Source organism: Apteryx rowi, unplaced genomic scaffold, assembly GCF_003343035.1.
Source record: "Apteryx rowi isolate R43461 unplaced genomic scaffold, aptRow1 scaffold_353, whole genome shotgun sequence".
NCBI lineage: Eukaryota > Metazoa > Chordata > Aves > Apterygiformes > Apterygidae > Apteryx > Apteryx rowi.
The window spans coordinates 597710-619619 of record NW_020450008.1 but is presented as its reverse complement, the minus strand read 5'-3'; the positions used below and the strand labels follow the sequence as shown (position 1 = coordinate 619619).

General features: G+C 37.4%; 1 protein-coding gene across 4 annotated transcripts in view; it reads right to left on the bottom strand.

Annotated features, from left to right (window-relative positions):
• The window catches only part of TXNDC5 (thioredoxin domain containing 5), an 80400-nt gene that overhangs the window by 35935 nt on the left and 22555 nt on the right, over positions 1–21910 (bottom strand). For 2 of the 4 annotated variants that reach the window (XM_026072847.1, XM_026072846.1), the window contains one exon: positions 5465–5555. The exons of 1 other annotated variant lie outside the window; for it this stretch is intronic. In XM_026072847.1, the coding sequence (XP_025928632.1) occupies positions 5465–5493 (29 nt within the window). In that variant the 5' untranslated portion in view covers positions 5494–5555. Of the gene's footprint in view, positions 1–5464; positions 5556–17256; positions 17401–18064; positions 18228–18644; positions 18728–21910 lie in introns of those variants that run through there. One more of the 4 variants, XM_026072849.1, reaches the window with a different exon arrangement.

Sequence of the window (21910 nt, the reverse complement as noted above, 5' to 3'; positions counted from 1 at the left end):
CCACATGCATTTCACTCACTTCAAACTTGACTCTTCTGTCCCTGCAATCTACAGTTTTGTACCTCTAGTGCAAGGACTTTTTCTTTTTAGCTCTCACCAAGTGAACAGCTTCTTTATTTAATTTACCTCTTCATCTTATTGCTTTATGTTACTTCTTTATACCCGTACTTCTTAGTATATCCCCTCTTTCACTATGGAAGTATATTAGCTGGGAAGTTTCTGTATAGCCCTACCTATTCTGTGGATTGTAAAATTGATTCTCTGACTATGATGCAATATATGAAAGATGATTTTTAAAAACTAACGTTCTAATGTTCAGCTCCCCTTCTATTTCACATACATGAGAAATCCATTCATGACATACAGAAACATGGTCATGTCTCCCTTAGATTCACAAAAGGAGTAGAACTTCAGGAAGGACTTAACTGCACACCAGCTGAGGAATAGCATAATGCTGGCAGTAAGCAGCACTGAAGAAAGTTTGGAGATGGTTAGAAAAAACAATCATTTGTAAAATAGGTAAGGTGGGAGCAGCATGATGAGACAAAAAGAAGATAATCAGGTATGGTCTTCAGTAAAACACAAGAATTTCTGAGGGGAAGAGAAGAAACATTCAGGACAGAAAGGCAGGCAAAGAACGCTCATGAGGACAGACACATACTTTGGGGAAGCCAATGAGAAGAAGTTACTAAACTAATCAAGACAGAAAAAATTGAGCACCTCAGCAAAAGTTCTGACTCTGTGTCTACACATACATATGAAGGGAGAAGTAATATAAAAGTAAGCACTCAAGTGCAGCTCTGGGAGCTTGATGCAAGACCTAGAGTATATGGCAGGACAGATGGCACCTGGCCAGGTCTCTCATTCTTAATCCTTCAACTGACTGGAGGCCAAACAGTCACCAGTATTACTTAATAACATTAGAGTTGCTGTAAATTATACTGCCTGGGAGATTCCACTTGGGACTGTTGCATTAACTGTGAACTGCAGAGTACACCATGCTCCACATCTCGAAATGTTATTCACCTATAAAGAATCATTATTCTGAAGGAGCTGTTACTACTTTTACCTTTTCATCAATAGTAATACTTGTGAATAAGGCAAAGGTTGGCAGAGTGGCAAATATGATGGAGGACAGAGCAGTCATATGGAGAAATGTTGATTCTTTAATAAGCTGGACATTATATTAAAGTCAAATATAAAATTATGTGCTTAAAAACAAGGGTTCAGGCCATAACCTGCAGAATAGAGGTCTAGGAAGCAAGAGCTTTAAAAAGTGCTCAGGAAGCATTTGGCTATTTAGCAAAGAGAAGGCCAAAGACATAACATGGCAGGATTCTTCCCTAGAAACTGTGGAGAGGGAAGGGACATAATCCATGGAAAAAGAAGGCAGCAAACGAGAAAGGAAACGGGAAATAACTATGTCACAAAAAACAAGAAAAGACAAATTTTCAAACAAGATGAAGTAAGTCATCAAGGAGGCCAAAACCAGCAGAGAAACATTCCATCATTTCTCTGAACAGAAAATTGTCTAGGAACTCTTTAGAAATGAGTATAACTGTATTTCTGAACAAAGACAAAAACTAAGAAAACAGTAGATAACAGTGATTACATAGAATTAATGCAGCTAGGCAATGAGATACCAGCAAAATTAGCTTTCTCTCGCTCACCCTGAGCATTCCGTTTAACTCTTGGTAGAGAAAGACATCAGAACATCATGCATGTTAAGCCCTCATGTTCAACGAATTTGTTGCAACTGTCCTTTCATGAGATAGAAAGAGGGGTTGTGATTGGAATTGTGGAGTCTGTTTTGGACACCTATATCTAATATAGTTTCATCAGCTCTTCTATTGTTTTCTGTATGTGTCTGAATTGTTCTCAAGCAAAGACTTCTGTCTTAAGAGCAGCAACTGTATCCTTGCCATTTCAGCTTGCTCTAAATTTCATTAGCTATCAGAGATTTTGGAATCATCATTCTTTATGAGGAACAGTAAGTAACTATTTTGTAGACAGCATTTGACCTTATCTAGTGAAACATGAGTCATTATTCAGTGTTCTTGAAAAGTATTAGATACCTATAATTCTGATCTAATCTTCATGTAAATATAACCAAATCAGAGATTGTAGCTTTAGGCATTTAGCCAGTGAGAAATTAATTTTTTGGGCTGATGTTCTCAAAGAAAAACCCAAATACCTCAACCAGTTTAACAAAACTAAACATGCTAGTTTTTCTGTGAAGGCTCAGTCCACGTGATAAAAAACAAACCACCATTCCTTGATTGCCATCTTGCCAAAACATATAGACTGCACATGTGCCTACTACTAAAAAGTATTAAATCAAATATTTTTTCTTGTTATGAATAGAACTTGAACACAATTTTATAAGGCTCCAGAAACAGAAAACAGTTAAAACTTATAATTAGGCAGTTATAGTTCAACACATTTTGAATAACTTAAATTTTATGGAAACTCTAACCACACAAGGGCAGCTACTCTAAAACAACATATTTATCTTCTTTTATTCTTCCCAGACTGACTTGTGGCAAAGAATTCTTCCTCAATATATAGGGAATATTCTGAAAACAAAGAAAAGACAATCAGTTAACTGGGCATAATCTTGGAGTTGTCACTGACTTTCTGGGTAGACAGACTTCAACATGGCATCCTGCAGGAAAACAGCAGTAAYTTTCAAAGAAACTGAACCAGTATCAACCACTGAAGACTCAGAACATTACACCACTGACCTTTGAACAGTTTACCCTAAATTTAATCTACTTTCTTCCTCCATATCATACAAAAGAAAATATCCTTGGTTCCACTGCTATGAAACAGTGAGGTACCAACAGTAGTCCATGGCATAACATACTACAATTCCTGTGTCTATTGAGAGCATTCTTAATCAAAAAGTATTCACCACGGGCTACTGCCAGGTCTTAATGCTGTATCGGAGGTCTTAAGATTCCTCTTCAACACACTCAGTCACCAACACACACCTCTCTGAAGCTTCATTTTTTCCCCCTAAAATTTGAGGTAAATAAAGTGCCTTCTGTCCCACAGATTCTACTTGTCTTCCTGTTTAGGAAAGGGAATAGGGAAAATCTTATTCTGTTTTTACAATATTCAAAATATAATTATCCTCACATTGATCACAGAACTTTTGTTATTTATACTAATTTATTATTTCATGTACTCAAAACTGGCAATTGGCTGAGGGTCTGATTTTCATTTACACTAAAGTACCTTTAACCTCCACAAACAACCGAAACTGAACTATAACTACATGCCTTTTATGTGTACAAAATACCATGTGGAGTCTGTCATGGCAAACAGACCAGATTGCTAAATCAATAACGTAATGTAGGCATTTAATAGTTATTTCCACTAGCACAAGACACGAGTCAATATAAGGTAGGCATGTATTTTTACAATCTAGAAAAAAAAAAAGCGCCTTCTCTCCCATACCAGCAAAGTATGTGAGCTTAGGCATGACAATTCTACAAACAGACAACCATATACCATGTAAAGTGGATACACTTTTATCTAAATTAGAGAGAATCTTACCTCACAAAATCTGAAATTATCTGCAAGGACTCTGACTCAATTTTGAAACAGCATCTTAGGGTTTTACATTGCACTTCACAAACATTAGGACAATAATGGGAAAGGTATAAGCATGTTTTGGATGCAGTGAAAAATATAACCATTGACTAAAGGTAAGGGGGCAGTAGTTGAAGCCCCTATAACATAAAAATGAATGAATGACGGGAGCAGGGGAGAGAGGAAGCCTGGGGTTAAGATGCAGCACTTGTTAAAAATCAAATCCTGACAATTAGTTCAAATTCTTCTAATCTGCATATATTTTATTCCAATTCTAGTGTAACTTTGAAATAACTTGAGCAAAAAACAGAACTGGATCTCCTGCCTGCAGACTACTCATGTTTTAAAATATTGTGGGAAAATAACTGGTAAAAAGTGTTAAACATTCAACATTCAGCCTTATGTGTACAAGGAATATTTCTGCTTAAAGATCCAGGCGACAGCCTTTCTTTGGAAGTATGTACCTGGTTCTAAGCTCTGCAGTAGCTTTCAGCAAAATGTAATCTCAAACTTTGAATTAACTACATGAAAATGAAAAGAGAACAAAGCAACCAGTGAAATAACATTTTTCCTCATTCTGTGAATGAGATGGACTCAAATGAAGGCTGTCTGAAACACAGTTATTTAGACTGTAATATTAGCAGGCTGAAGTATGGACGGGAAGAACTGAAAAACATTTTGACTGTGCCGTAGGGAACGCATTGGCCGTCAGTCCTGCACATTTACAAGTTCTGGATCCTGTTTGATGCCTGGCAGATCCTCTTGAGCAGGTAGCACCTGTGAGCAGGTGTGTTTGTTTCTCCAACTGAGATGTGGTCCTGGCTATTGCTTATTTCTCTGTTATCTCAAAGTGGAGGCAATATAGGGCTCTCTAGATAAGGCTATGTACCTGCAGCCTGTTTAGAAACCAAGTTATTTTTGAGTGAAAGTTTCTGCTTTTAAAGTGGATCTTTTGCTGTCAGCATACCATGCTGAAACATAATGATTCTCTGTCAGGCAACTGACTTAAGCTTCTAACACTCCAAATGGACTAAAGGGACTAAAGGGACTTGCCTACACGCGAGCCTGCTTCAGTCTTCATCAGCTGAAGTATCTGAACTGAAGCCTCTAATGCTACTCCATTTAGAGAGACACAATAAACATAAAAGCTTACAAGGTCCTCTCTGATAAATCACTTTACAGTGACTAGTCTTTACCTTTGCTTCTCTGGCTCAGTTTTCTCCCTTAAGAAGTCTGTACTTAATTCACAAGAGTGATATTAGAATTAATTTTCTAATAGTTGCAAGTTATTTAGAAAAAAGCATAGTATATTACATATATACAGTAAATATGATCTACTGAGCACTCCAGCTAGCATATATAAGAACAACTTCTAGCATATAGTTAACTTTTATTTTGCTTTATCCTTCCTCTAGGTTCCTCTTCTTCGTAACATATCCACAAATACTATGATGAGGTTACAGCAACCACACAACACTATTTGGACCTTCCTGGTGTGCAGAGAAAGACCAAAACATGGATTTTTAAAAATATAATGATAAGAAATCATGCTAAAAAAAAGCCTTTTAATATCTGTTATTACTATTAATATCTGTTGTCACAATGACATCTGGTTTAAGACCTCTATTTGCTCCAGCTATCAGAATAAGGAAGTGTAGTTCCTTGATATAAATCCGTAAGTCAATAAAAGGCAATAACTTTATTGCAGTGAGTCACTACTTCAAGCTTTTGCATGCTCACCATCTGATGGTGAAAGGGGACATAGCATCACAGGTACTCTAACAATTACTACCGTTAGACAGCAATTGGAATCTGAGGCAAAAATTAGAGATGCAGATTCAAGCTTCTACAAAGTTGAAGGACATACCTAAATGAAGGGCTTTGAGTCACACCCATCTTTAGAGGTACAGCACTTCCTCCAGATGCTTACATCTTCAGCAGTTGTCTGAAATGAGACACTGAAAAGAAAGTAGGGATTTATATGCCCTGTTTTTCATACTGACATATCTGGTGTTCCACTGAAGCAAATGGACCAGATCTTAGGGTGTAAACTATTAATTTTACATGGTAATACTGTGCAATATTATACGTTTATAATCATTCTTACAAGGCACCTCTCTGATAGAACAGATACCTTAAGACATTGCTTTTGCAGTCTCTGACACCTCCTTTAAAATATTGGGTAGAAAGGTAAAATGGAGGAACAATTCTCTGACTTTATCAAAGAAAAAGGGAGAGAGGGGAGAAAGGGATTAGTTCATAAAATGTGCTTGGCTTTTGAAAAAGCCTTTTGACAGAAAGCACTCAATGGATTATGAATGACACTAGTCAGTGACAGGGTAAGAAGAAAAATATTGTCTTGAATCAGAAACCAGAGATGAAAAAAACTCGAAGACACAACTGTCTGAAGAAAGCAGTGGTAAATGGACAAAGGCGTCCTCCTTTTGTCCTGTGTATGTTCAGCACTTGGCACCAAAGTGACATGTCCCATGACTGCTGCCTTATATGCTACTACAAAATATAATGTAAAGTAACAAATAATATAAAACCAATGGTAAAACATTAATAGTTGGGATGAGTTAAGATTCCAAAGCCTCAAGACCTGAATTTTAAATTAATTATCTGAAAAAAAGAAATTCTAAGAAGGCAAAATTTACAAATGACACAAATGTCCTTACATTGGTGAATACCAGAGACGGTCACATGAAAATTTGGTAGAGTTATACATGAACAAAAAATTTTCAGACAAGCACATGAATTTAAATTAACAGAGCATTTTTAATTATCAGGCTCATTTAATGGGCCTCAGTGGAACACTTCTTCAGGTTAACAGCAGAAGCGTTAATATTCAAGAGAGCAAAGATTGGTTACATAAGTTTATTTGTATAAAGGATAAAACTAAATATTACCCAGAAACGTTCCTTGGGATTATTTCTAATCTTTAATACACTTTAAAATGTTGAGTAATGAAAGCTGCTTCAAGAAGTGGGAAAATTCTTCTCTCCATTTATGCCCCAGTAAAGTGAGGTAGAGCATAACACCAGTGTATTGAGTCCCAGGCTGAGGAAGGAGGCAGGCCAACCTAGTAAAAACTCCAGCAGACACGGTCCTTTGTGGTGGTGTCCCAGGACACCACCTGAAGGAAAATCATAGCAGTGTCTGCTCCCCTCGCAGTGCAGTTCCAGCCCACCCCTGCTAGCCAGGGTGAAATGGGCCTGTCTCCTAAGGGCATTTTCAGGAGTACTGCCTATGCGCAGTCCTGGCAGTCAGGATCTCCTTTATTCAGAGGTAAAGGAGACAGCTTGCATTTTGTAACCCCCTTCCTCGGGTGCTCATGAACTACCGAACCACAGCGACTTGCTGAAGGCCAGTATCAGAAATGCAGCCAGGGCTTTGCYCTCCTTGATTACAGTATTTCTTGGCATATTAAAATAACGGAATGAAAGGTTATTCTTCTGCTAAGCCCTGCACAGTCAATGGTAAAAACTTAACACCTTTTAATACTCTAAAACACTGTTCTTCCAATACTGAACAGTTTATGAACAAGCCATCCCACAGATCACTGTCAGTCCAGGTGCTGTGCATGCACCATGTCTGAAACTGCACTCCAGGAAACCTTCAGTGTCCTGGGCATCAAGAAAGAAACTTGCTTTTTCACAAATATATTTAACAATTAACACATTTGGGGTAGGAGAAGTTGTCCATAGACAGCTCGGAATAGCTGTATTTGTTGAAAATTTAGGGATCTGTTAGATCTCTAGATCTCTGATCTAAATCTGATCCATTAGGGGACACATCCCACCTGGCTGCTGAAGACCTGGTTTAAATTAGAGTAGGTCTCAGTTTGGCTTGTAGTTATTTGCCTTTGCCACTTTTGAATGTTATTTTGAAATAACCTCAGGTGTTCTTTTTAAACCAGCACACAGAGCACGTACAGTATTGTTGGCTCCTCGTTCTCAGAAACATATACCAGGTGCATTTGCCGAGTGTTAGCAGACTAATGTACTTGGGGGAGGAGGGGGAAACCACAAACAGCTGTATTTGTCTATATATAAGGGAAGCAAGAAGGCAGTTCTAAGTGTTATACAACTTTTGCAGTCCTTTACTTGGTAAAAAAGAAAAGCTACTGCGTGGCATAGCTACAGATACACATCTTGGGTGTGGTCTGAATTAATCTGTGATAAAACAGAGCATGGGGAAAAGCTGATTTGACTGCTTGGAGTCCTCTTCGAGCCAATGTTACTGCTGTAAATGAAGTAACCCTTCACAAAGAGTGGTGAGAAGAGCATGAGGCTATGGGTCCAAGTGGAAGATTCATTGGTGGTATCCACCCAAAGCTGAGATACTGTGATGCTGCCAATGTCAGTAATGGTAGGAAGACTCTCTCAAGCTCTTTGCGAAAACTCTGTGTTGCTGGGTGTGAGAATACAGTACAATAATCTGTTAGAGGATAAAAAAATGCTATTAGCTGCCAAATGTATCCTGAGCATATATATAGAGAGAAATTTTAGAGAGAAAATTTTTAATGATAAATTATAGTCTAATACGTCTGGTAATCATAACTGCAGTGGAAACCACTGACAGTCTTGGCAGCACACTTCAAAATCCTTTCTATCCTGAGATATAACTTCTCTTGTAAATTCCTTCCTGCTGTTGCTCAGAATTGACTGCTGCTCTCTTGGTCTTTCTAGGTCAGATAGCTATTGAAAAGCCTTTAGGAGCTCCAAGCATGCTCCTGCGTAGATACAGAGACTCACTGGACCTGAACCAGACATACATTTTGATCTGTTTATAGCAAGACATTTACGACAACGTGCCCTTCTTTTCTCATTAGAAGGTGTTTAACTCTCGTAATCTCTAGAAATCTCTTGGGAATTTAACATAGTTCAGGTTCCTTATCTATAGTATGTCACCAATAAGACAAGAAATCTAGACCACTTTAAAGAATTAGATAACATCCAGCCTTATATCTCCTTTATATCAGATGAAGGGAGAACTATGTTCCAGCTTCCTCAAATTCTTGTAAAAAGCTAGAAGCTGAATGAGAAGTGTAATTGAATCTTAGGCAAGATTAACACAGCACTACAAAAAAGAGGCTTAGGAAAATGTAAGACTGGAAGAACAGAGGCCCAGTGAAAACTCAAAAGGCAAATCCATTTCATAGCACATAATTAAAGTATTTGTTTTACCCCAAGTGCCAAACAAGTTGCAGCACTGCTAATGCTTACATGGCTGAATGCTTAGTTAGAAATACTTGTAATAAGATTATGGGTCAAAAACCCCCTTAAGGGGAACAAGCGCTAACACATTTTTAAGCCATGTTTGTGACCTGTTGATTCTGGGCTAACACTGAGGACAAACACTCAGCCATAGTTTAACATGATGATGCAAGTTGCAAGTCATGCTGATATAAGCAGCTCCTGGCCCTATTGCTGATTCTCACCTCCACTCCTCCCTTTTCTCTCATGCTGACACAGCTATTTACACGCTCACCTGGTAAAGCTGATCCAGGAAGTAATCCTGCTGAAAAACAACCACAAGGAAGGGGCACCACATGGACAAGTAGGTGAGGCTGGGGATTGCTGCCAAATATCCTGCCAGAGCCTGGAGTTTGGCAGCCTCTGGAGCCTCTGGCACCTTGCCCCAGCACCACGGCCTGCAGCAGCATGAAGATGGTGCTCACTGAAAAGCCTCCAGCTGCTCTGCTCAATTCTCGCAGCACAGCTGTCCCTGGGCATGGAGGTGCTCTCAGTGTCCTTGCATGTCATGACAGTCTCTTTAATGGGAAACAGGGGTGCTACAGCAGAGGCAAGAATTTCATTCACAGAACTCAGAATGCATTGATATCGCATAATAGGAATGGTGGCATTTTATAAAAAAAATACATATTTTTGTAAGTTTGTTATTTTGCTGTATGATCTAATGTAGCTTTTTCCTCTCCTTCCCTGGCACCACACTGGCTATTATTCATTTATAGAGCAAGAAATATGGGCTAAGCTCTTAAAAAAAAAAAAGATATGGGAAAGGTGTGGTCTCTTCCTCTAAGCACTAGCAGTCTAACTTTAGATGTGATGAGATAAAGTGGGAGTGAAAAGATAGGAGGGTAAGATGGGCTCATGGACAAAGATGACAGCATAAATACATGAAGTTTCCTGGTGAAGACATTTTAGATGCTCAAGTTTTATAATAATATTGTTGATTCACAGGAAATCATTATTTTGCCACTATAAACTCAGATAGACCTCAGAAATGAGTAACTTTCTCATCCCTTGGTACAGTGGTTCTGAAAAATTCTACTGCAAGCCATCTTTGTGTTGTTTTTTTGCCCTTCTCCTTTTTGCTGTGAAACAACAATAATGTTAATGGTTCAGTAAAACCTAATTATAGAATTCAAGATATCAGGAAATTTAAAGAAATTTTAGTAGTAAAGAAATTTTAGTAGTAAAGAAACTTAAAGTAATCTTACATGGGATACGATGCTGCACGGGAGTCATCTCTGAAATCTGAAGTGAGAAGTAGCAGGATCAAACAAATAAAAGAGGAGTTTAATTTACCATCTGTTTTTTCGGGCAAAGCATGAGTCTCTGTGACACTTGCAAAGAGAATGTTGCAAGAGCTGAAGAGCAACACAAAGTACAATAAAAGCCTGAATGAGAGATTTGACTGAAGTTATGGAAAAGACAGATCTTCAGAAAAAGAAATGGAGGGATCTCCGTAAGATATAGCTATACAGACAAGGGAGAGGAAAGAATAACAAAAAATTATCTCTAACATGGCAGACTGGAAAGATAGTTGCAATTCTGACATTGAGTCAGGTCATAAAGAAAATTTGGGTAAGACATATAAAGAAACACAGAACAAATTAACATGCTCCAATTTCTCCTTAATCTCAAGGGGTTTTAGTAGTATGAAGGCCAGCTGTAAGAGACAATCCACAACATACCGCTTATCATCCTACACCCAGTAACTTTGTCATATTCTTTTGTTAAATTAAACATATTGAGTCATATTTCATTAACAGTAACAAATCGTGTGTCACGAATTCTATCTTCATTGCTTTTTAATTAGATTCAAAATACTATTTGATAAGATGACTGCTTTGTTCAAAAAGCTATGCAAATAATAGCTGTCCAGCTATAACTGCCTGAGAGACTATCCTATTTGTAAGGTATGAATTTATTTGACTAGCTGGCAGGGGAATCTGTTCTCAGAGGGAATTATGATGCAGTTAAGGGTCATTGTCAAACTTTGATATCATTTCTGAAAGCGAATTTGCCTCCTGAATCTGAAAGATAATTTGCCTCAGGCTTTCTTATTTATAGAGAGCCATCAAGTTCAAACACAGCCAACTTTTGATATGAATAGGTTCTCAATATTTTGCAGAATAAAACTCAAGAGAGCTGGCTCCCAAATGGCAAATACAAAGTGTCGTGGCCAGAATTCACATTGCCCATAATGCAGAATCTGGCAACTCTTGTGTTTAAAAATATAGCACTTCATATGAGAAGAACAGCTTAAAAAAATTAAAGGATGTATTTCCATTCTGAGACTGCAAGAACAAAACATACCCCAGGACCAAACTGTCTTAAGATTTTTCTCGGTGTAGGTTTGGCATTGAAAAAGAATCTGCTGCATTAGTCTGCTATATCGCTACTTAAAAGGGCTGGTTAGCACAGAGCTCTGTATTAACTGGTCAGTGCCTGCCTCGTCCATTCTCAACCTCTCATACCAGGTAAAGCCTGTAATGTGAGCTTGGCTCTTGGATGCATCCTGCTGTTTATCTGTGGCAGGCAAACAGCAACCCTGGGCTTTCAGAGCCTCAGAGTCTTCCAGGGCACTGGCGAAGTTACTCCCCGAGTCCTTTCTGCCAGTTGTTCTTGGCAAATGGGCCGGGGAAGACTATTGTTGTTGCTGGCTGTTATCTCTGCCTCTGACTCCACTTGGCAGAGGTGCAAATCCATATCTCTGGTGTGGAAACAAGCTGCTGGACTCTGGATGAGTCAATTCATTAATAAACAAAGAGTTACAAAGGAAATAGGAATCAGTCTTAACAAAATAAATGCATAAAAAGTTTATTGGATGCTATGATGTTTGTCCTCCCCAGCATGACACTGTTTTATCTCAGGCCCCAGCCTTCCTATCAAAAAATGGGGAAGTTAGTAGTTTATCAAATTTTAATCAGCTTAAATGTTGATGTATTACTTACATAGCACGGAATGTATTTTCTATGTTGTTGCTGGTGAAGGTGGGTTATTTTTAATTATTAATTTATATATTTTATTCTGTTTCTGTGACTTCTTTGCTTTACAGAATGTACCATTGTTAACTGAAAAATTTACCATAATCTATTGGTTATCCTATTTCTATCAAGGAGTCTGAGCCAGCTGCTCTGCAGGAAGCTCAAGACTGAAATATTAAATTCTTGTGAAATTTTCTTCTGTGTTGAAGTGGAAGTATACGATCAGATGTGGGAACACTGTACTTGGGGGGCGGGGGGGGTTGCGGGGTTGTTTTTTTTTTTAGGAGAGGATTTTTGTCTTTTCTCCTTACARTAGCAGCCTCATCTGAAGCCCACTGTAGGGAAGGAAAGATTTMATTTGGAGTAGGCCTCAGGATTTGGCCAGAAGTACCATTATATTGATAACAGTGGTAAAAAGAAAGCCTAGCACTCCTCAGGTCGCTTGACTCTCCTTATGCCTATGAGAGTACTGCCACTTTTCTTATAGCGGCACTGGGAAAATCTCACCTTTCCGTATTTGTGACAAGATGTCCATAGCCATATCTCCTTCCAGCTTCTCTTATGATCAGAAGTCAATCTCACTCTCTAAGAGATATTTCAATAGTCGGTCCCCACACAACCACCCCACAATTCCAATGATGTTAAAATAAAAGCAAGATACATTACATTTTAGAAGAAAAGCTAGAAGCAAAATCACCTATAGGTAAACACACGCTGCTGGGCTATTAAGTTCCACAAAAGCAAAGCTGGTTAGATAGAAGACCTATTTGCAGTGAACTCTTACTAAGTAGGAGCAACAAAGTATTACAAGTTTGGCACAGTCAGCAGCCACCAGCTTGTCTTTCATTTCAAGGCCCCAGAAAGTCTGTCCAATGGTGTGGATATATTTGCTAAGCAGGGAAAATGGGATTCTTTGTCACTTCCTAATAGAAGCACATCCTCTCATTGTCTCTTTCTCTCTCTCTCCCCACCCCTACCCCCTCCCCCAAGCCATCACACCATGCGTAGTTACCCCCATACCACTTTTCAAAGCCATGCAAGATCCAAAGTCACCTTACCTCCAATAGGGCATTTTTAGCAAATGACACTGTTTTGGATTGTTCTTCTTCCTGTCCAATAGTCACTGACAAGTTTAACTCTGGAACTAAATCAAAGATGACTAGCAATATTGATTCTGCTCATTAAGCATTTTGTGGAATACATCTGTATCTGTATCTGTCTGGAAAAATGACAACCTTGAATAGGATGGGGACCTCTTCTTAAAGAAAAAAAGAATGCAACAGCATACATTTTGTAAAACTTAATTAAATGCATTCCCTGAGTTATATAACTAATTATGAATTAGACAGATTGTTACATAAGCATACTATGCGAAAGATATTGTTTGCATAAATAAAACCCATACAAAGAACATACCTAAAGCTAAGTATCTAATGAAATGCCCTCATCTATGTAAGAAAGTGGTGTGTAAAGCATAGCATGCAAGTTAGGCAGGGTTATGATGATATTTGCTTAAAAAAGTCAAAGGAAAGTTTCCTAAGTGGAGTCCTTTACATTTAGTATGGGCAATTTTCCCAGAGAGTTTCACCTAAAAAGAATCAGTCAGTCAATCGCAACCTGTAGTATAGACTACAAATCAATTGTATGTTATGTAAAAAACAATTCCTTAATCAGTAAAAGAAAGATGGACAGAACCCATTTTTCTCTCTATTCTTGAATCATAAAGAAATGTGAGTAGACACATCATTACCTTCTCTGAACCATTTATTGTATTAAAGACTTTTATTCCTTCCTTTCCAAATTAAATCTCTTAAGGTCTCTTCTCATATATATGCTTTTCCAAGCTTCTATTTATTTTCATCGTTCTTTCCTAGATCTTCTCCCATCTCAGTGATATGCTTTCTGAGATGAAGTAACAAACTATATAGTATTCTATGCAAGTACACACTTTTTATATCATGATATTATATTATTTTTAGTATTGCTCTCTGTTCTTCTCTTAATACTACCTAATTTCTGACATTTGCTTTACAGCCAACACTGCACATTGAAGAGATGTTTTCTCTCAGTTCTCTGTGGCAACATGCATATCTTTTTCCTGAATGGTTTCAGTAATTTTAAAATCTAGTATATACGAATAGCCCAAACTGCTCTCTAAATCACATTACACTGCGATCACAACTCCATCAGGATGTCAGATTGCCTGCTCTTTGTTAGGTCCTTCTACTTTTCCTTCTCATCCTTTCTAAATGTGACTGAGTAATTTTTTGTCATCTGTTGATTTTACCACCCCACTGTTTGCACCTTTCTCCAAATCAAATATTAAACAGTGCCAGCATTAGTACAAACCTTGGGGGAACTCTGCTTAACCTTACTTAAACTCTATGAAAACAAGCCCATATCCACCTTTTCCATTAAAGTCTTAGACTTTCTACCATAAAGTAAAACAAGCTGACCTTTTCATATTAAAAAAAAAAGAATTCAGCTGGCAACCTCTGATTTAGCCTTATTGAGGGAGAGCACAGTCAGGGACGAGGTGGGTAAGAGGAATGTTAGAGCTCAGAGGGCACCAGTGAGTATTACGAAGTCTAGCACAGAGCAGAAATGAAAGAAGGGGAAAAAAAGAAGTGAATGTGCCCCTCAGGAAACAGCTCCTGAGGGGAGGTCACACAACACACAAGAAGGCTGTACACCTGATGCCCATTTTCTTGACCCTACCACTGACGCACTGATGAAAGAGGGGACTGCTCATTGCTGAAAGTATACTTTGTCCTAGATGATCTCCTCTCCTGTAAGTGCAAAGGCAGCCGTTGTACCCATTGCCAAGAGTTTATGAAAGACAAAAAACAAGTCATAAAAAAGAAAAAAAAAGTGAAAAAAAGTGCCAGAACTCTCCAATCCTCCCAGGTATAATTACACAAAATAACAACAAAAATAAGGTAACTTCTGGCACTTTTGGTGTTCTGAGGCATTTACTGTTTTGAGTCTCGACTGCGGTAATGTGTAGGACGCATAAACAGTGAAGCTGGCCAACCAGATGGGGCACGCAATCTGCTAATTGGGGAAAGTCAGCTCTTGTATCCGGCCACCAGTTGACAACACCTCTGGAAAGTCAACTTTTTTAAAGATTTTTTTTCTTATTATTTTAAATACTGACTGGACCACTGATCTAAAAATTAAACAAATATACATTTGTTAGGGCAAAAGAAAAACCTTTTCTGAATATATATTAGCTTTCATCACTTCTCTGTTTACAACATTCAATGGCAAGAATTACAGGAAAAGAATCTAATTGCAAATGCCATGTCTTTTCTGCATATATATATATATAGTACCACTATCCCTAGAGCTATTTGGTTTTACCCTTTTCCCAGCTTAATATAAGTTACACAGATTGGCATCCTAGGAGCAAGACATTATACTTATCACAAAACGCAGCCAATCCAATGAGATATTCAGAAAAAAAATTACTTGCATGCACAACTCAGTCACTTGATGGAAAGGAGTATCTTTTGACACCATTTCTTTTCCTTTCAGTTTTATAGAATGAATTTTGAGGCTTCATGACTAAATTATTTTGCAGTGCAATAAAAAGTGAAAATACTGTTTTCTGCAGACATTAAAATATCCTGAATGGATAATAAATCCCACTCTCAGTACACATTTTTTTAAAAAAAAGATTGCCTAAGGTTTCAGGACTGTATATCCTACGATATACTTATTTTCAAGCATGTTACAGCTTCAGTCATCTGATCCAATTTTTAGCTGTCTGTCACTGAGTTCAATTTTGTCTGATCAAAGTGCTTCGTCTTTATGATTCTGTAACACAGTAAGAGTCTGATTTTCAAGCTGGGTTTTAGTTAACCCTTTGTGCATGCATAATTACACAAGCCCATGCACACTCAGAGTATTATGTAGGTAAACGACATACTTGTTAATTGTTTCAGATACCACCTTTCTCAAAGTTACATACTGTAAAGTATTTGACTTTTCAGTTACGTCTGTTACCAGCTTAATGACCACTTGAGTTGTTTTAATAACAGAAAGAGTCTACTACTTTTTAGTCCTTTAAAATTACATTGCCACCTCAACAATGAGCTGAAAAGAAGCCAAAGAGATAGTACATTTGAAAAGTAGACCATAAAGTCCTGTTACAAGGTTGAATCCTGTCATCAGTCGTAACCATGAAGCCTTTTGAGCTCCACCAATATAACCATGGAAACCATTAGCCTATAACCTTACTATGAGTGACAGTAGAGAACGCAAAATGAAAATAAGAACAACTTCACTTTCGTATCCCCACTCATTTTTCCAGGGCTGGCAGATAGGAAGAGGAAAGATCTGTTAAACATAAACTAAATTTAGTTTTATTATTTTTTTGTTCATATAAAAATCACTGTACACAAAGTATCACACGCAAAAATCACTACCACAAAGCTGGTGGGTCTGCAGTGCCATTTTGCAGGCTTACCATCCACACTTTACAGCCACTACCAACACAAGTTGACGTGGTTTTTTTTGTCTGTTTGTTTGTTTGTTTGTTTGTTTTACAAAACATGTCACGAGCCATGAAACACACTAAAGGCATTTGTTCTCATTCCTGATGAAATACCTGGCAATTTTAAACTGTTGAAAAAACCCCCCAAGTGTTGAGTTGTGATGAACTAGCTAAAGCGTAATACAGCAAACAAGATCATACTATTAATTATTCCATAAATCAGAAATAATTAGATTAAATATAAACCTACAAGGATAGATTCATTTTTTAGGAAAATCTAAATAGTATGGGAATGAAAGTTAGTTGGTGTGAGAATAGTGATAACATTAGTAATTTTTTTTTTAACATAGTTAGAGTATCCCTACTAAAAAAGTACTATTTGTGTTTAACCTTTAAGATCATGCCTGATTCCAGAAACACAAGACAAATTCTAGCCATCCACGAAGTTACTGGCAATTTTGCTTCCGATTTCAATATCGGCCAGATTTCATCCTTCCATTTTCCCTGGCACAAACAGAATGCACTGTGGATACATGCTAATGCATCTACTGAGTCTAGGTTCTTTTGGCCAAGTGCTTACACAGCCCTTTTGAACCTGGTAGGACTACTCAGTCAAGTTCACTCAGACTAGTAACAAATGAGAAATCTGTCTCTTTGAACAGCTATATGAGATGTGCATCTTCTGATTAAATCAGGAGCCTCTCTTTTCTAAATGAGGTAAATTTAATTTATATATTTCCCATTTAAGACCACTTTCTTCAAAGTTCATCCAGAAGCAAGAATGAGAACAGGTACCATTAGGAGCTTCTGGTTCACGAATATTTGATCTTGATATGCATTGATTTGCTGTTTTCTTGCTATGATTTTGCAAACAGATGTAAGACATTAATACAATAGAACAAGGTTCTCCATGCTACCTTACCAAAATGCTTGACTTCTGATCCAAAGAAATGCTTCTTCAGAAATATTTTCAGTCTTTGTGGTTATTAAATACCAGTTATGAGCTCTTCAGAGATCAAGGGTGCCAATTCTCTTCTCAGGAGCAGCATTTCACTTTTCTGTATGTCTATAAAATGATCCAAATTTATAATCCCATTTAAGAACTACTGACACATGAATTAACTAATAAATATACTCAATAAGCACTTAAGGAACCTGCAAAAGCAGTATCTGAATGCTTCTAAGTACATTTACTCTTCTTTCCTTTACACTAACCAAAAAGAACACATAAAATGAGTAAGGATAGCAGCTGTAGCTAGTCATTTTAGACTGACAGAAATGGGATTGGGATAACGCTGCTAAAAGTAGCTTCTGTTGAGATGCAAAAGAACGAGGTAAAGATGCTTTTTCACTACTCGTTTTTTTCAAGTTAACTTCCTGTTACAGTGCAGTTCATATACTATTTTACTGGGGTTATTTCACAGAGCTAAAATGGCAAAACCCTCATCTCTATTACAGTTTCCTATCTCTAAGCAAGTTTGGTTCAAGGCACTTTGCTGTCAGATTCCTGTTTCTTCTACACATAATTCATGCGACTGCTGCTGAAAGCCCACTAAGAAAGAAACCATGCCTGTCACCAGACAAAGAAGGATGTAAAAGCACTTCATTGTTCCTGCTCTGAAGAAAAACAATTTGCCACAGCCAGACCCCACTCTCAGCAGTGCCAAGTGCACAGTAATTTATTACCTCTGGATGTCTGATTCTAAGTGAAGGAAACTGAAATGTCATACCTTCATTCATAACACCGTCTCATGGAATTATTTTTTCCGGATTCCTGGGAAGTTGAAATATTTGAGAAGAATATCAGGAACTGTTGTTTTAGCCTGTTTGGTGAGTAGATAATTGCCTTCCAACTCTATTCTTTCAGGAAATGATGTGAGTGTTGCATTGTTCCTAGATGGGGGCAGCGATGTTTTTTAACAAGACACATACATATATATTTTTAAAAGAAACAAAACACAACAAAAACATGCGGTCTAAGCCACTGCACTGAACCAGACTTTTTGAATCTGGTGTAGATAAGAGGTTGGTCCCAGACAACTTGTCCACATTTCGCATAACTAAAGCATTCTTTAGAAGGGATGTAAGCAACGCTTTGTGCTGAGGAAAAAAGAAATCTAAAACACAACCCTTTATGATGTGGGAGTTAAAAGCTCATTATGTTAAGTGATATCAAACACGACCAGAAAAGGCCCCAGGGAGAAATTAGACTTTTTTATTGGATTCTGTGGGACAAACTAGCCTGGGAACTTGAAAGCACGGGGAAGGCGCACGTGGAAATCACATCATATATGAAAAATAATTTCTTACCGTGTGAAAATTATTTTGAAATAGTTTTCAGCTAAAGTTTCTCTTTATGGCAGCCATTTCAAAGGGAGCATACTGAGGCAATGACCTCCAGTAGCACTAATACAATAGCTGCTGGATAACCTCTTTGCAGAATTATGCGGTCTCAGTCCAGTTCTGTGTGGACAGGCAAAATATAATCAGCACTGAAACTCAAAACAGCAGAGGCAAAGGTTGAGCATGTGATTCTATTTTGACTGAAGATAAAGACAAAATTTCAACTCAATTTTTGAATTTCAATTTAATTTTTGATTAAAGTGGGCCTAGAAGAAGTATAAAGACAGAACTACCATTTCTTCTTTAAAAGAAGCTGCGAAGCACAAAGGGGCAGCACTCAAATGCTGCTATGACTTTTCTTTCTCCAGTTTGACCATGACACACTTCTCCATGACTTCTACCTTCTAAAAACAAAAGAACAAACAGAAAAATCTCAAAGAACAATGCAACGTTGAAGAAAGATTTCACATTTTGTGATCCCTTGGTGATGGTGACCATGGAAAATACCAGTGATCATCCTATAGCAGCCTGATTTAGGGAGCTGCTTTTCCTCCCTACTTCAACGTCTGGCTAAGAAACAAAAAGCCAACAATTAAACAGATCTCCTGTTACATAAAATTATCTGTTCATTGATATTTTAAAGGAAATTGCATTTGCTGTACCACCTGCAAGCCACAGCTGCAACAAAATTTCAAAACACCATACATCCTGGTCACCCCAGGTATATCTTTTTACGTCCAGAAATGATGCCCTGTTGAAAAGGGGGTTTGGGCCGCCTTCTCTGGATACATGCATATACAATGAGCCTTACACACACAAAATGAGCCTAACATATTGTGCTGTTTTGGATATCTGTGCACCATTTGTATCCTACATGCAAGGCATCACAGACACAATAAATTCAACACATCTGCCTAATAGAGTGCCTCTAAACTCATTTAGGACACAAATATGGAAGTCCTACCACCTCTGTGTGCTTCTTGATTACAGAAAGCTTTTCCAGTTTTGCAATATATTGCTTGCTGTTTATTCTGAACATTTTTTTGAGCCATTTTGATTTTGATACTTTAAAGGATAATTCCTCTTTGAGATGCCAAACAAATTAGTTGTTTGCAAATCAAACGGATGATTTTGCAGATCACCAATTTTATTAACAGTTTTTAATATTTTTTAGAAAAGCTATGGCTTAATGCAATGCTCGATTTTCTTTCAAATTGGTATTGAAGGGATGCACAGTATTTCCTATTTATGTAATTCAGCTTAGAAGCTTTCTAGGTGACATAGTAAATACTGGAACAGATTTAGAGCTATCTGGAGAGGGGATTTTCAGGAACCAGAATTTATTTAATGAGGGCTAAAAACATCTGAAAAGGACAAACTTGGGTCCACTAATAAAGGGCTTCCTATGACCTCAAGCAATCTGGAACTAACTTTTCAGAAGCTAAAGCTACTGAAAAATGCTGTACATAATCTAGAATGCATATTAGAAAAATAGGTATTTTTGCATATCCTAGTTTGGGAAAGCACTGGCTATGTACCACCCTACAAGCTTTGTAAAGCAAGCTTGCAAATTTATTTCATAATTAACTTGCAAATACAACTAAAAATGCTCATCCAGGTCCTGCAGTGCTTGCTGCAGCTCAAGAACAAAACATTTTTTTGACCTCCAGATTACAGAATAGGGACCATATGTCATAGAATGCCAGATAAATTTACAGATTATGTCAGTCTCAAAATGTTAGTAATGATTAGTAAGTAAAAGCCACAAATACCGCTTTGGTTCTTTCCAACTTTATTACACCCTTACATGCAATGACTGTTAAAAGACAATGGTACTTAGTTGCAGGTTTCCTTGTATCCACCCAGTGAGTTATTAGGGAATAAGACTGAGGAAATGTAAGGTTTCAATTTAAATTTCATTAATAAGCTTAAGTTTTAAAATACAGTATTATCCCACCATTTTTTAATGCAATTGTCCTGAAAGATCATATTGACAGATGACACATTGATCAGCTTTTTCTTCACTGTCTATACAATTACATGTTAGAGAAAAATCAGGACCACCCAGCTCCACATTTGGCCCTGAAAAAGCATTTAWGGAGGCAATCTGAAACTTAGGTGGATACCCATACTAGATTGTAGTTAGGAAGCACAAATCTGAGCCCTCGATTTTCAAAACCACAGCTTTAAAACCTAGCAGGACTTCCGCAAACCTTTTTCCTAGCAATACAGGCTAATGGGCCAGAGAGTCTCTTCCTATACAAGAAAGATATTCACGGAGGCTTGTACTAGTGAGTTCTGAAAATGAACCATCTTCCTATAAACAAGCAATATCTTCCAAACCTGTGCACTACCATGGCATTTCATTTCTCTGCTAGTATTTCAAATAGATTTCTCAAGCTCTTCTTCAGCAACTTTGGAGCGTTGGGACTTTGGCTTAAGTAGACAGACACAAACAGAGCATAAGATAGAAAAAGAGTATACTAAATGTAGGCTGCTCTTTCTGCTTCCCTTTCTACATATGAGGCCATCCTATCTTTATATAGTAAGGTATGTACATACTTGCCCATTTAATTCATACAAATTTACTAAAGTTTTGCATCTTCAAAAAGCAAGATGATATTTTCTAAGATGATATAAAATGTCCCTTCATACTTTTGATGGTGATGGAAAAAATATGCCCACAATTGTCTTGAATAAAGTTATCATTACTTTGCTCATCACTATACATAAAACTGCCACCTATAACACTGTAAAGGTATTGCATCTAATACCGTACACCCTTCAGAACTGAATAGAGTACTATACTTCCCAGGGTTGAAAGAAATCTTACATAAAACTTCCTTTGTTAACCATACATAAAAATTTTTAAGTGTTTTTGACCTCTCCCTTCTCTTTTAAATATCTATGTTATTTGGGAATTTCTGAATAATCTTATGACTGAATGATTTATGAAAGCTGTATTACTCATTAAAATGCTGCTACAGTAGCTGCAATCATATCTTCCTGCAGATTCTACTGTATCTTGACAAACAGAACACAAGCCAGACCAACAGCACCAAGTATACTCTATCTTTACCACTTTGAGAAGTTCATTTAATTATAAACAATAAAAATAATTGTCCTGTTTAAAAGCAAGTTTTATAACAATTTTGTTCACAAAAATTTTGTAATGTTCCCAGTTTTTATTATGGCATGATCTCTATCAATAAGCATAACACTTTGCCTCAAAC